The sequence below is a fragment of the Panthera uncia genome, chromosome F2 (assembly GCF_023721935.1).
Source record: "Panthera uncia isolate 11264 chromosome F2, Puncia_PCG_1.0, whole genome shotgun sequence".
In the NCBI taxonomy this organism is placed as follows: domain Eukaryota; kingdom Metazoa; phylum Chordata; class Mammalia; order Carnivora; family Felidae; genus Panthera; species Panthera uncia.
In genome coordinates this window covers 37,833,980-37,846,396 of record NC_064812.1, presented here as the reverse complement: position 1 = coordinate 37,846,396, position 12,417 = coordinate 37,833,980, and the positions used below count along the sequence as shown (strand labels likewise).

The window sequence follows — 12,417 nt, the reverse complement described above, 5'->3', positions numbered from 1 at the left end:
TATTTAACTTTGAGAGTGCTAATGGGGGAGGAGCAGAGAGAGAGACAGAATCTGAAACAGGCTCTGAGCTGTCAGCGCAAAGCCTGATGTGGGGCTTGAATCCATTAATGTGTGAGATCATGATCTTAGCTGAATTGGATGTTCAACTGATTGAGCCATCCTGGTGCCCTTCTACCTAATTTCTAATGTGACTCAGTATTATTTGTCTATATGTATTTATATTTTTATTATGTATATATATATATTATATATGTGTATCGTGTAAGATTAACTTTGTATGTTTTATTTGATTTAGTTAAGTCTGTGTGTGGTCCACCTTAATATATGAATAATTTTTTCTTTTTTGTCTGTGGCACTGAGACTAAAGATTGAACTGAACTCCTTTGTTTAAAATTACAGAAATGTATTCTTGAAAAAGTTATTGGAAGGCGTAGATACATAACTTTTGTGTTTAATAGGGCCTTTCTAGATTCTAAAGGTATTAGTGCTGGGAAGCCTTACTTTCCAATTTTTGTTTGAATAAACTAAGAATGGCTTAAGAATTATAAATTACTGGGTGGCTGGTGGTTAAGCGTCTGGCTTTGGCTCAGGTCGTGATCTCACGGCTTATGGGTTGGAGCCCTGCATCAGGGTCTGTGTCAGCATCACAGCTCAGAGCCTGGAGGCTCCTTTGGATTCTATCTCCTTCTCTCTTTGCCCCTCCCCCGCTTGTGCTCTTTCTCTCTCTCGCTCTCTCAGAAATAAACATTAAAAAAAAATAAAAAAAGATTTATAAATTACCATATGTTGTCACTTATAACAGATGGTTTATGTATTAAAACTGAATCTCTAGTATAAGGAGTGTGCATGTTAAGGAGAAATACTTGTAGGTAGAGCCAAGATTTTTCTTAGAAGATAGCCTCTGGTTCCTCCTCAATATATGGGGAGATAAGGGATTGAAGAACTTGGGTTCTGCACTATGAATCATGGCCATAATAATTTTATTCTGGAAAAAGTTTAAAGCAGGTAGTACCTCTAGTTCACTTCCATGGTCAACTATACAACTCTCACAGTACGTTGTGAACATGTAATTGTAAACAATCTATTTTTCAGTGAAACTTCCAAAAGAGTAAAATGCAACTTCCTTTGCTCATGTTTTCCAGTCAACGTAATAGTATTGTGTATAGAATTATTGGATATTAGCCAGTTAGATTTTTTAAGTTTTCTAAGTTTTCTAAGAGAATAGTTTTCTAAGAATGATTGTTCGAGTTTTATAGCACTTCTTGTAATATTAAATAGATTACAGGGATAGTTTTTATCTGAATCAATTTTTTTTTTTTTGATGGTAATACTGTCCCATCAGTATGGAGAAAAATATATATGGTCAGTGTTCCATGTATTCAGCCAATGAAGAATTGGTTTTAAGGCATTAAGCTATAAGCTAAAAAGATAAGAAAAGAGTAATATTTAAATTGGTATATCTGATTGCTTAAAATATTGATGTAAGATTTGGCTTTTTATAGGTTCTGCAAATCAACAAGACTTTTCTTCAGGGAAAAGTGAAGATATGGGAGTAGTTCAGGAGAAGTCTACCAAAAGCCTTGTTATAGGTCCTGTAGACTTTCGTTTGGATAGCAGTGCAGTGCATCGAATTTTGAAAATGATTGTTTGTGCATTGGAACATGAATATGAACCGTACAGTGGACTAAAACCAGGTTGGTTTTTGGCTTAATTTTAAATCTCCTGGTTGTTGGTTTGAATTATTTTATAATCCAATTTGTTATATTTTTGCTAAATTACACTTTTTAGGTAGTTTGCCTATTTGATTTTCATGGTTTTAGTTAATTTAAAGAATATACATGTGTGTAGAAGTTATGGGAGAGGTCAAGATTTAGAAATTGTATAAGTACTTTATTTGCCAGTATTTGTCAGTATTTCATTGCCACACCTTTTTGGTACTCTTTCCAGTATATATTCCTGAAATATAATTTTCTTCCCTTAATTGGATTCTAAGAAACAGACATGAAGATGGACTCTAAATGTACAAATTTAGCATTTAAGGAGACTGAGGTCTTACTGGTAAAAAAGAATTTGCTGTACACCTAATTTCTTCTACATGGCATGAAGGTATCATAGTTTCCTAAAATACAGCACTCGAGAGTAGGACATAATAGCATAGTAAAGGACCTTTGTGGGGTTAGACTATGGTTTGAATTCTGACTCCTTCTTACCTTAGGGAATTTAAGGAACATTACTGATTTTCCATTTCTCTGTCTTTCTAATGAGTTTAATTATTGTGACAGAGATGGTTAAATTGTCTCCCCAATATCCATTATCCTCTTATTTTATGGTAAAAGAAGTTTCTATGATAGAAATTTTTATGATAAAAATAAAGATGATATATCCATATATCCCAAGTATAGTCCTATGCCTCAAGGTTCTGGCTACCAGGATAGGAGCAGAAGTTTATGTGAGTTTTTGGGCCATGACTTTATTTATTTATTTATTTATTTTTTTAATTTTTTTTTTTTTTTTTTTTTTTTTTACCGTTTATTTATTTTTGAGACAGAGAGAGACAGAGCATGAACGGGGGAGGGTCAGAGAGAGGGAGACACAGCATGTGAAACAGGCTCCAGGCTCTGAGCGGTCAGCACAGAGCCCGACGCGGGGCTCGAACTCACGGACCGCGAGATCGTGACCTGAGCCGAAGCCGGACGCTCAACCGACTGAGCCACCCAGGCGCCCCTGGGCCATGACTTTAAAAGGAAAAGTGCAAGCCTGCCTTTTTTCCTTTACCCCTTCCTTCTGGCTGGGAAAAATTAAAATGGCAGGAGCTGGAGCTGCTAGCTTAGACCCTGAGATGAAAGCTGCATTCTGGGATGACAGAACAAGGTGGGATCAACCTAGGTCTTTGGTAGCATGGTATCACTATGTCAACTCTTGGTCCCTTAGACTCAGATTGTTGTGTTAAAGAAATAAACTTTTGCTGTTGTTCGAACTTCTTTATTTGACTTTTGTCATTGCAATTTACTGTTATTCTAAATGTTACACTAATAGGACCAACTTTTAAAGTTTAGTGCATGTAATAGCATATAACACAGTGCCTAGTGCATAGTTAAGTGCTTGACATGTTTATGCATTCATTTCTTGCACTTTGCTTGAATGCTTACTCCATTACAGGCACTCTTAGAAGTGTTAGGATAGTATGTATAGAATGGCTAAAATAAAAAACAGTGATAGTACTGGGAGATGTCAGGGAGAATGTGAAGAAACTGGATCACTCATTCATCCCTGATGGGAATTTATAATATAGAACCACTTCTAAAAACAGTTTGGCAGTTTCTTTTAAAAACTAAACTACCGTATAGCCTAGCAGCTGTACTCTTGGGCATTTATCCCAGAGAAATGAAAACTTAGGTTTGCATAAAAATTAGTACATAATTTGTTTTTCTCATGTAAAAGTCCAAGCTGGTAGGTGCTCTAGTGGATTAGGGTAACTGTTCCAGGAGGTTGTCTTAGACCCAGAATTCCTTTTGTCTTGTTATTCTACCATTCTCTGAGACACGTCTCCTCTATATGGTAAGTGTTGGCCCACCATTACAATGTTGAATTTGAATCAACAGGAAAGGGGGAACAAGAGAAAATGGTAGGTATGTAGTTTCATTTCATAATATGGCTCTGTCACCCATTGACCAAAACTTAGTAACACGTCCCTATAGCTAACAGCAGGAGAGGCTGGAAAGTATAGTTTCTGGGAGTTTCAATACTAAAGTTCAGAGGGTTTTGTTGCTAAAAGAAAGGTTGTAATTAGCAGTTTCTTCTACAGTGGAATTATGCCCTACACACATACACACACACACACACGTATATATAACATGAATTTTTATCTGAAGCCGTTTATCATCTCAAAAACATGATTGTGTGTGTGTGTGTGTATGCACAAATTGAAATTGTTTCACACTTTTGGATATTTCTGTCAAAACACGAAAACCTCTCTTACTATTGGTATAAATGTATAGAAATGAAAAAAAATGGAAAGAGAATAGTAAGAGAATAGTAAGAAACAGTTTTCTTTGTAAAAAAAAAAAAAGAGTAGTTTAAATGGTGCTTGTCTTGTCATAGAATTTAGAATATAGAGTAATCATCTTTCCTGTTTTTTAGCAAATTGTTACACTTACAAGTTTGGATTAGATTCCTGTACACTTTCAATGTTGTGAACACCTCTGAGAGTTCCTTTAATGGGAAGTGTTTTGTTTGGGGTATCTTCTGGGACATCTTCAGATACCTGCATTCTTTTTATCACAACCACTTTCTTCATCAACATCAGTTTGTCTTCACTAAGTTCCCCTAGCTACATAGCAAGAGTCTTTCCAATGATATGCTGTTGATATTCCCACAGTCACCTGTTTCTTCCCTAACTCCTTGTATGTTACCAGTATGTTTCTTTGCTGCACTTTCATCTTTGATTGGCAGTTCTGTTTAAATTATACATTTTTGCAAAATGTCACATAGGTTTATCACTGGTAAACAAGGAGGCAATACAACTACATGCTTTGCTGTCTATACATAGTTAAATAGCAGGTATGAGATACCAGTAACCAAACCTGACAGACTTTGAAAGAAGTGACATGATTGATCACTGATCATGATGCACATTTTTTCTTTATGTTATGATTTATGGAAAGAAGAACTAGTAGTAAGTCTTGTACTTTAAGTAGTTATTATACTGTGGTAACTGTATATACTGATAATATACAGTATTATATTATACTGTGGAACTATTTTGGGGGGGGGGAACTGGCATTTTTAACTAAAACAAGATAACAAATTCATTCATACATATCAGAACTGTGCAAAGTAAGAGCTACTTGATATGAGTGCATATGTATTTAATCTTAAGTACTTAATTCTCCATTTTTAAACTATTGTGTAGGGGTATAGTTCTGTGAATTTTGCAGACTTAACCACATTTGTGTAACTGTTCAAGAAATGGTGACTTAACAGCACTTCAGAAGTCCCCTTTGTGCTCTCCTCTGGTTACTCCTCTGACCCCAAGGGAAACCATTCTCCTTACTTCTAACATGGATTTAGTTATTTTGCTTATTTTATAATTCATGTAAACGGAATCACACAGTATGTATCTTTTGTCACTGGTTTGAGCTTAAATTATGAGATTCATTTCATTGTTATATAGTATCCCTTTATATGAATATACTATAACTTAATTATCCATTATGTTGGTGAGTAGTTTCTAGTTTTTGGTTATTATGATAGTGATGCCACAAACATTCTAGTACATGCCTTTTGGTAAATGTGTACTTTTGGGCATGGAAGAGTGGAATCACTTAGGTAAAAGGATTGCATATGTTCACTTTTAGAAGATAATTCCAAACTATTTTCCTAAGTGGTTAAACCACTTTATGCTCTTATCAGGGGTTTGAAGAGTTTTAATTGCTCTTGACTGGGGGCTGGCAAACTATGACTTACTGCCTCTTTTTGTGCAACAGATGAGCTGATAATGGATTTTGTGTTTTAAATGGTTGGAAAAAAAAAAAGAAATACACTTTATGACGCATGAACTCTATGTGAAATTTAATATTCAGTTTCTATAGGTAAAGTTTTATTAAGACATAATCATGCTCATTCAGTTATGTATTGTCTGTGGCTGCTTTTGTGCTACAGTGGCAGAGTTGAGTAGTTGTGACACACTATATGGCCCACAAACATAAAATATTTGCTATGTGGCTATGTAAAAAGTTTGCTGCATGCTTGCCAGCACTTAGTAGTAGTCTTTTTCATTTTAACCATTCTAATGGGTCTGCAATGCTATTCCATTTGCATTTATCTGATAACTGATGATATTATCTAGCTTTTGATAGAATTTTTGTCCATTTGGATATATTATCTTTTGCTTGTTCAGATGTTTTTTTCACCTATTTTTCTATTGAATTGTTCATTAATGATTTTTATGTGGTTTTGCATTAGACATTTTTTAGTATGCTCTGAGTCCTTTGATAGTATGCTCTAAGTCCATCTATCTATCTACAGCAAATATCTTCTCCCTGTTTGTGGTTTGCTTTTGCATTATCTTAATGGTGTTTTAACGAACAGAAGCTGTTATTCTTTTAACAAAAGAGATTAAAAATTTCTTTAAAATATTAAAAATATCTTAAAATAAAATATGTAAATTTTTATATAGTAAAGACATAAATTTATATTCTATAGTAATGTAACTTGTATTTGTTAAAGTTAACGTTATTTTTCAACTGTTTCATTGTTGAAAAGAAAAATACAATTTGACCTTAAAATTTGGGAACCAGTTAATTAATCATTTAAAAATATTATTTAAAACAATTTTTTATTATATTTGTATTATTTCATTTTAGATATTAAAGATGAAAATGAAACCACGCTGAATCCTGAAGAAGTGGCATCTTTGGAGGAATATATTCCTACCCGACATACAAGTATTACTCTCCTCAAATGTACCTGTACTATTTTCATGGCTGAATTCAACTTGTTGGATCATTTGTTGCCTGTCATTATGGGAGAAAAGGTATATTTTGGAGTTTACTACTTTTTTCCTCATATATGCATATTTGTAGGTCCTATGCTATTGTAAGGAAGGTGATTGAGTAAAAGAATATGTGCTTATATACTTATCCATGGTGACGTTAAAGCAATGTAACTATGATTGTTAATTCTTAGAAAGTTGTGTGTGTGTATGTGTATATGCATATATATGCATATTTTTAAATCTCAAGGTAAGGCTGTATAAAGAAATGTTGAAGAGCATGGGTCTAGAGGTCAGTCCATATACAAACTATGACACCTTGCTTTTATTTCTAAACTTATTTCTGAAAAACAACAAAAAAAACCATTTTTCAGGTGGGCTGACAGATTCAGCTAGCTAGTAAAGAAGCAACAAGCCTAGGTAGATTCAGATGGTTTATTACTTACATATAGACAGCAAAAACAAATCATTAATGGTGTCAGCTTGGCGTGTCCCTTTCAGGACGACCTTGAAACCAGAGGGCCAAAATGACATGCAGCACACATGGTAGGGTACCCTGTTGTCAAGAGTTCAATTCCACACTTCATCTAAGCAGTTGTATAGCTACAGCTGTACCCTGAGAGGGGTAAGTGGAAACTCTGTGTCTCACCTGAATGAGGGATGCTACTAGCAGTCTCCCTCAAGAGAAGAAGGTGAGAAGTGGTTTTTTAGAAGATCTTTGCAAGACTGGACCAGTTGATTGGGTGTCCCCACTGTGGCTCAGGTCATGATCTCACAGTCCGTGGGCTTGAGCCTCGCGTCGGGCTATGCTGACAGCCCAGAGCCTGGAGCCTGCTTCAGATTTTGTGCCTGTCTTTCTCTGCCCCTCCCCTGCTCATGGTCTGTCTCTCTCAAAATTGAATAAACGTTAGAAAAAATAAAAAAATTCTTTGCAAGACCACCTATCTTCTCATGGTCTGAGAGTCATGGGATGTTCTACCAAGGTTTAGGTCTGCTGTGGTTGCATCTTGCCTTCGTGTGGTCTACATAGATTTGTGGAAGATTGTCAGGGTGGCACAGAGGTATTCCCTTACAGTACCTAGCTCTTAGAATTATTTTTAATAATAAATGAGATAATGCACATGAATGATTTTGCACATATTAAGAACACAATAGTAATTACTATTGTTGTTGTCAGTGAGGACTTCCTGGATGATTAATATTTGTTTTAGGCCATACACAATGTATTGCTTTCTGCATTTGCCATATACATAATAAGCTGTTATTTGTTATTTTTATTCTTTTGGTTATATTTCTTTTGATATCTACATAATGATAATGATAGAAGGAAAAAGTATCCTAACTTTGAGAAGAATTTGTGGAAGTATGACAGGAAGTCAGTTGCCTATGATACAGTAGTTTCATTTTGTGTATCTGTGCCCTGTCATCCACTGGCAGTTGTATTGCTGGGTAAAGAGATTGGGGAAAATGTCAATGGAGAAAAAGTGTATTGATACTAGACATGAACTTCAAAACAACTATGGTTAATGAGTTCAAGAAAGAGACAAAAAGGTAGAAGGTTTCAGAAGAGACCTTGATCCATAAAAAAAAGAATCAAAACATTCTGGCACTGAAAACTATAGCACAAGTTAGAAAAATGGGATGGAAAAAGATGTATCATTTAAATGCAAATCCAAGGAAAAACAGTATGGCTAATCTAATATTGGAAAATTGTAGAGCTTAAGACCAAGAAGCATTTTTAGAAATGGTTATTTCATAATAAGTGTTAACGTCAAGAATAGAACAACATAGATAATTCTTAGAGATGGTATGTTGAATGAAAGCAGGCAGTAATAAGTATGTACTGTATGATTCTGTAAAGTTCAAGAATAGGTAAAACTAATCTGTGGTGATTGTAATGAGAGTGAGTATTGGCTACCTCTGGTGGCGATCCAATATTTGCCTGGGAAGGGATATAGGAGAGCCTTCTAGAATGCTTGAAATGGGTGGTGGTTACAGATGTAAAATTTTGTTGAGCTCTTCACTTAATGTTTGTATGCTTTACCATATGTTATACCTCAGTAATCCAAAATAAAATCACTTGAAAAAGTAATTTCTTAATAAGTGTCATTTAAAAATTACTAATAGTCAGAAAAGCATGTTCAACCATGTTCAACTTAGTCACTTTTAGGCACAGTGTTTGTGAGTAGTGGCACTGTTGGCTTTTTGGAGTTGATAAGTATTGCATTAGCATTTACCATCTTTAGCCAGTGCCTGCTAAATCCTAGTATTGCTCCCCAATTATTGTGACAATGAAAGACAGGCAAAACTGTGAAGCCACTCTTGCCACACGTATTTTCATGTACGTCTGGATGGAAGGTCATACTGTACCTCTTTGAGAATGACAGTATGGCATTTTAGGGGACTAAGTTATTTCTCAGACCCAAAGGGGTTGCTTGCTAATCAGGGTTCATACTCTGGACATCTTGCAACCTACCTGCATTTATTTGGAAGCTTGGAAAGGTTCTGTAACACTGAAAGTACCAAGACTAATGCAAAATTCTTAGGATTTTATGAGCCTTTAGCATGTTATTTTTAGTAGATATGGATCAGGGATTTTTCCATCCTGCAAATTTTACTTCTTGTGTGAGTAGTCTTATTGGTTTCTTAGTCATCTAAATATGAATAAAGGATAAGAAGACAAATGGTGGCTGGCTCTGAGATACCTAGGACAATATTTAGGAATGGTCGAGCATAGGAAAATGCCTTTAAATGTGCTGAAGCACACATAGTGAACTCTTCCAGTTGATTGAAAAATAAAAAGTTTAGCTAAATGATTAGTAATAATTTTACAATAAATACACATTTTTTGAAATCTAGGACGTACTTAAAAATATGTAGAAGATGTTTATATTTGGTTATAGTAAAAGAGTCCCACAGAAAGTCATCATTTTGTAGATTGATTTGATAACATTGCAAAAAATGCTAGTCTGAGACTTATATAGAGGGGATTGCATGCCAATCACTGTTTTCCTGAAATATAAATTGAACTGTTATTTTCTAGAACTCAAGTAACTTCATGAATACTACAAACTTCCAGTCTCTTCGGCCTTTGCCATCCATTCAGATACTGGTGGATAAAATTAATCTGGAACATTCTGTGCCAATGTATGCTGAACAGTTGGTGCATGTGGTCAGCAATCTTACTCAGCCATCTGATAATTTGCTTCATTATTGCTATGCACACTGCTACCTTAAGGTAGGAAAAGTGAATTTTGTTTATTAGTACCTCTTTGGCTCTCGGAGAATTAATTAAATAGCTTTTTTCCTGGAGTTGTAACTTCAAAGTTAGTATCCCATAAGATGAGATTTAAATGATATATAATAGATATTCATTATTCAACATAATTAAATAAAAGTGTACCTCTTTTGAAGTTACTTCTTCATTTATTTGGGATTAATAGCTTGATGTTTATAAGATAATGTTAATTATGATTTTTGAAGATTTTGTATGTCACCGATGGTAATTATTAGTGTGAAGGACCACTTAGTTTATAGGGATTTTTTTTTTAATTTTTTTATATTTATTTATTTGTTTTGAGAGAGAGACAGAGCACAAGTAGGGGAGGGGCAGAGAGAGGAGACACAGAATCTGAAGCAGGCTCCAGGCTCCGAGCTGTCAGCACAGAGCCTGACTTGAGTCTCGAACTCACAAACTGTGAGATCACAACCTGAGCCGGATGCTTAACCAACTGAGCCACCCAGGCACCCCATTTTATAGGTATGTTTTAAAAAACTTATGATTTCTTTGAGGGGAGCATTTTTGTGAGATAATGCTTTATAAAGGATTAGCACATTTGTTTTTTTTAGTTACTTTCCTCTTACTGAATTGATGTTAATTTCTTGACACAAAAGGAGAACCTTTAATGCTTTAAATCAAGTTACAGAAATTATTGGGAGGCATAATGCATAAATAATGCATTCCAGTATAGGTACATAAATAAACCCAAATGTTGAGTAATAAGTAGTTTTGCTAAGCAAACACAGATGTATAGTTTAAGTAGAGACAACATATATCTAATCAAATTCTTTTATGGACTAAAGCAAACTATACAAACTTGAATTCAAGCGTAAGTACTAGATGCACTAAATTTCATGTAAAGGACTCCAAAATTAGAGAACTCCAAAAGCATATTCCTGATTTTATTGGTTTATGCTTTATTGTTCCATGTTTCAAAGTTTTAAAATATTTACATATTTGTAGGGCATAAAGAAACCAATATAAATGTAACAGTTTTAGATCACCTCTAGTTTAAGATGTTGAAATTTGTTTTCAAACCATGTAGAGTAGAATGACGTGATTTCCTAGAAGTCCATGTGAAGCCCATTTTTAAGAAGATGGTGGCGACTCTACTCCCTTGATGAGAGTGACCCTCTTTCAAAGGGGTGTGGACACAGGAAAGTGTGATTCACAGGAGCCATTATTGGAATTATTTATCACAGTGTTTTATGTCATGTGGAGAGTAGCAGAAAGTATTTTTGAAAGCTAGATATATAGGTAATATTTTATTTGTGCTTTTTTATTCATTCTTGTAATTCACTGAAGTGTATTTTTCCAAATATTTTTATGACTTGAATACCAGATTATAATGTTCAGAATATTTGCCTTGTTTTGTTGAAACAGGACTAATTTTAGGCAGTTCACTAACCTTTCCAAGGTATTCTGCTTACGTAGGGGTCATCAGTTTGGTAAATATTAAGTTCTTTACATAGTGCAGACACTCAGCATTAAAGATGAATAAGGCATGTCCCATCCTTTAGGAGAATGGTCACCAAAGCCAATGGTCACCAGTGTGGTTGTCCTCCATACTGACATAAAAGTTACTGGGATTGTTGTTTACTACTACTGTTGTTAATAAGTTGAAAGCTCACTTAATTCTAGTATAATCTAGATAAGTTATGTTTTGGGAAAAGGTCTTTTGCTTTTACACATAAAAGTTGTCTTTTATATTTTGGTTAATTTGACTAGAGCTATCTATAATGGGTAAGTTAAGTATTCCAGGAAGTTTGTTGTTGGGCAGAGCAAGAATATTATATGTAGAAAAACTTGTCATTGACATTAAGAATATTGAATACTTTAAAATATAAAGCCTTGAGTCTTGAATATGTTATTGTATTTTGGGTGCTTGTTCAGTGGCCTGGTACATTTTTAAATGTTCAGGATTTGGTATAGAGAGTTTTAGTTTTTATTTGGACTGTTTGGAACTGACTCAAAATACTGATTTTGTTGTAAAGTTTATAGCAGTTCATGTTACTTGGCATAATTACTATAACCTTTGAGAAGGTTTCCAAAGATAAATTTTCCTATTATAGTGCTAAGATATTATAGTAGAGGTTTTAAATCTTTTTTTCATGTGTGTGGCATTTTAGGCCTTAAGTAATTTTCAGTTAAATACTTAAATGCTCAAGTTTTACTTTTGTATACCTAAATTTAACTATAGTGACTGTGGTGAAATGGTGTGTAGCATCAATTTTATGTAATTAAATTTATTTTTATTTTTTTCTTAAAATTTTTTTAAATGTTTATTTAAAATATTTTTGAGAGAGACAGACTGCGAGCAGAGGAAAGGCAGAGAGAGAGGGAGACACAGAATCCTAAGCAGGCTCTAGGCTCTGAGCTGTCAGCACAGAGTGCTAGGGCTCAAACCCATGAACTGTGAGATCATGTCTTAAGCTGAAGTCAGTCACTTAACTGACTGAGCCACCCAGGCGCCCCTATAATTAAATTTTTTAATTGGGAGAGTTTGCATGGATGTGTGAAGAAAACTCGCAGATTGAACTTACTTTTATATGTCTTATCAAGTCCTCTCTGTTTAACTGCTAAACCCATCCTTTAAATGTGTGTGTGTGTGTGTGTGTGTGTGTGTGTGTGTGTGTGTGTGTGT

At 34.6% G+C, this 12,417-nt stretch overlaps 1 protein-coding gene across 14 annotated transcripts in view; it reads left to right on the top strand.

Moving 5' to 3' along the window:
- VPS13B (vacuolar protein sorting 13 homolog B) overlaps positions 1–12,417 on the top strand; it is an 805,502-nt gene that overhangs the window by 107,984 nt on the left and 685,101 nt on the right. For all 14 annotated transcript variants that reach the window (XM_049633567.1, XM_049633568.1, XM_049633569.1 and 11 more), the window contains exons 13-15: positions 1,503–1,694; positions 6,366–6,535; positions 9,537–9,731. In XM_049633567.1, the coding sequence (XP_049489524.1) occupies positions 1,503–1,694; positions 6,366–6,535; positions 9,537–9,731 (557 nt within the window). The remainder of the gene's footprint in view (positions 1–1,502; positions 1,695–6,365; positions 6,536–9,536; positions 9,732–12,417) is intronic.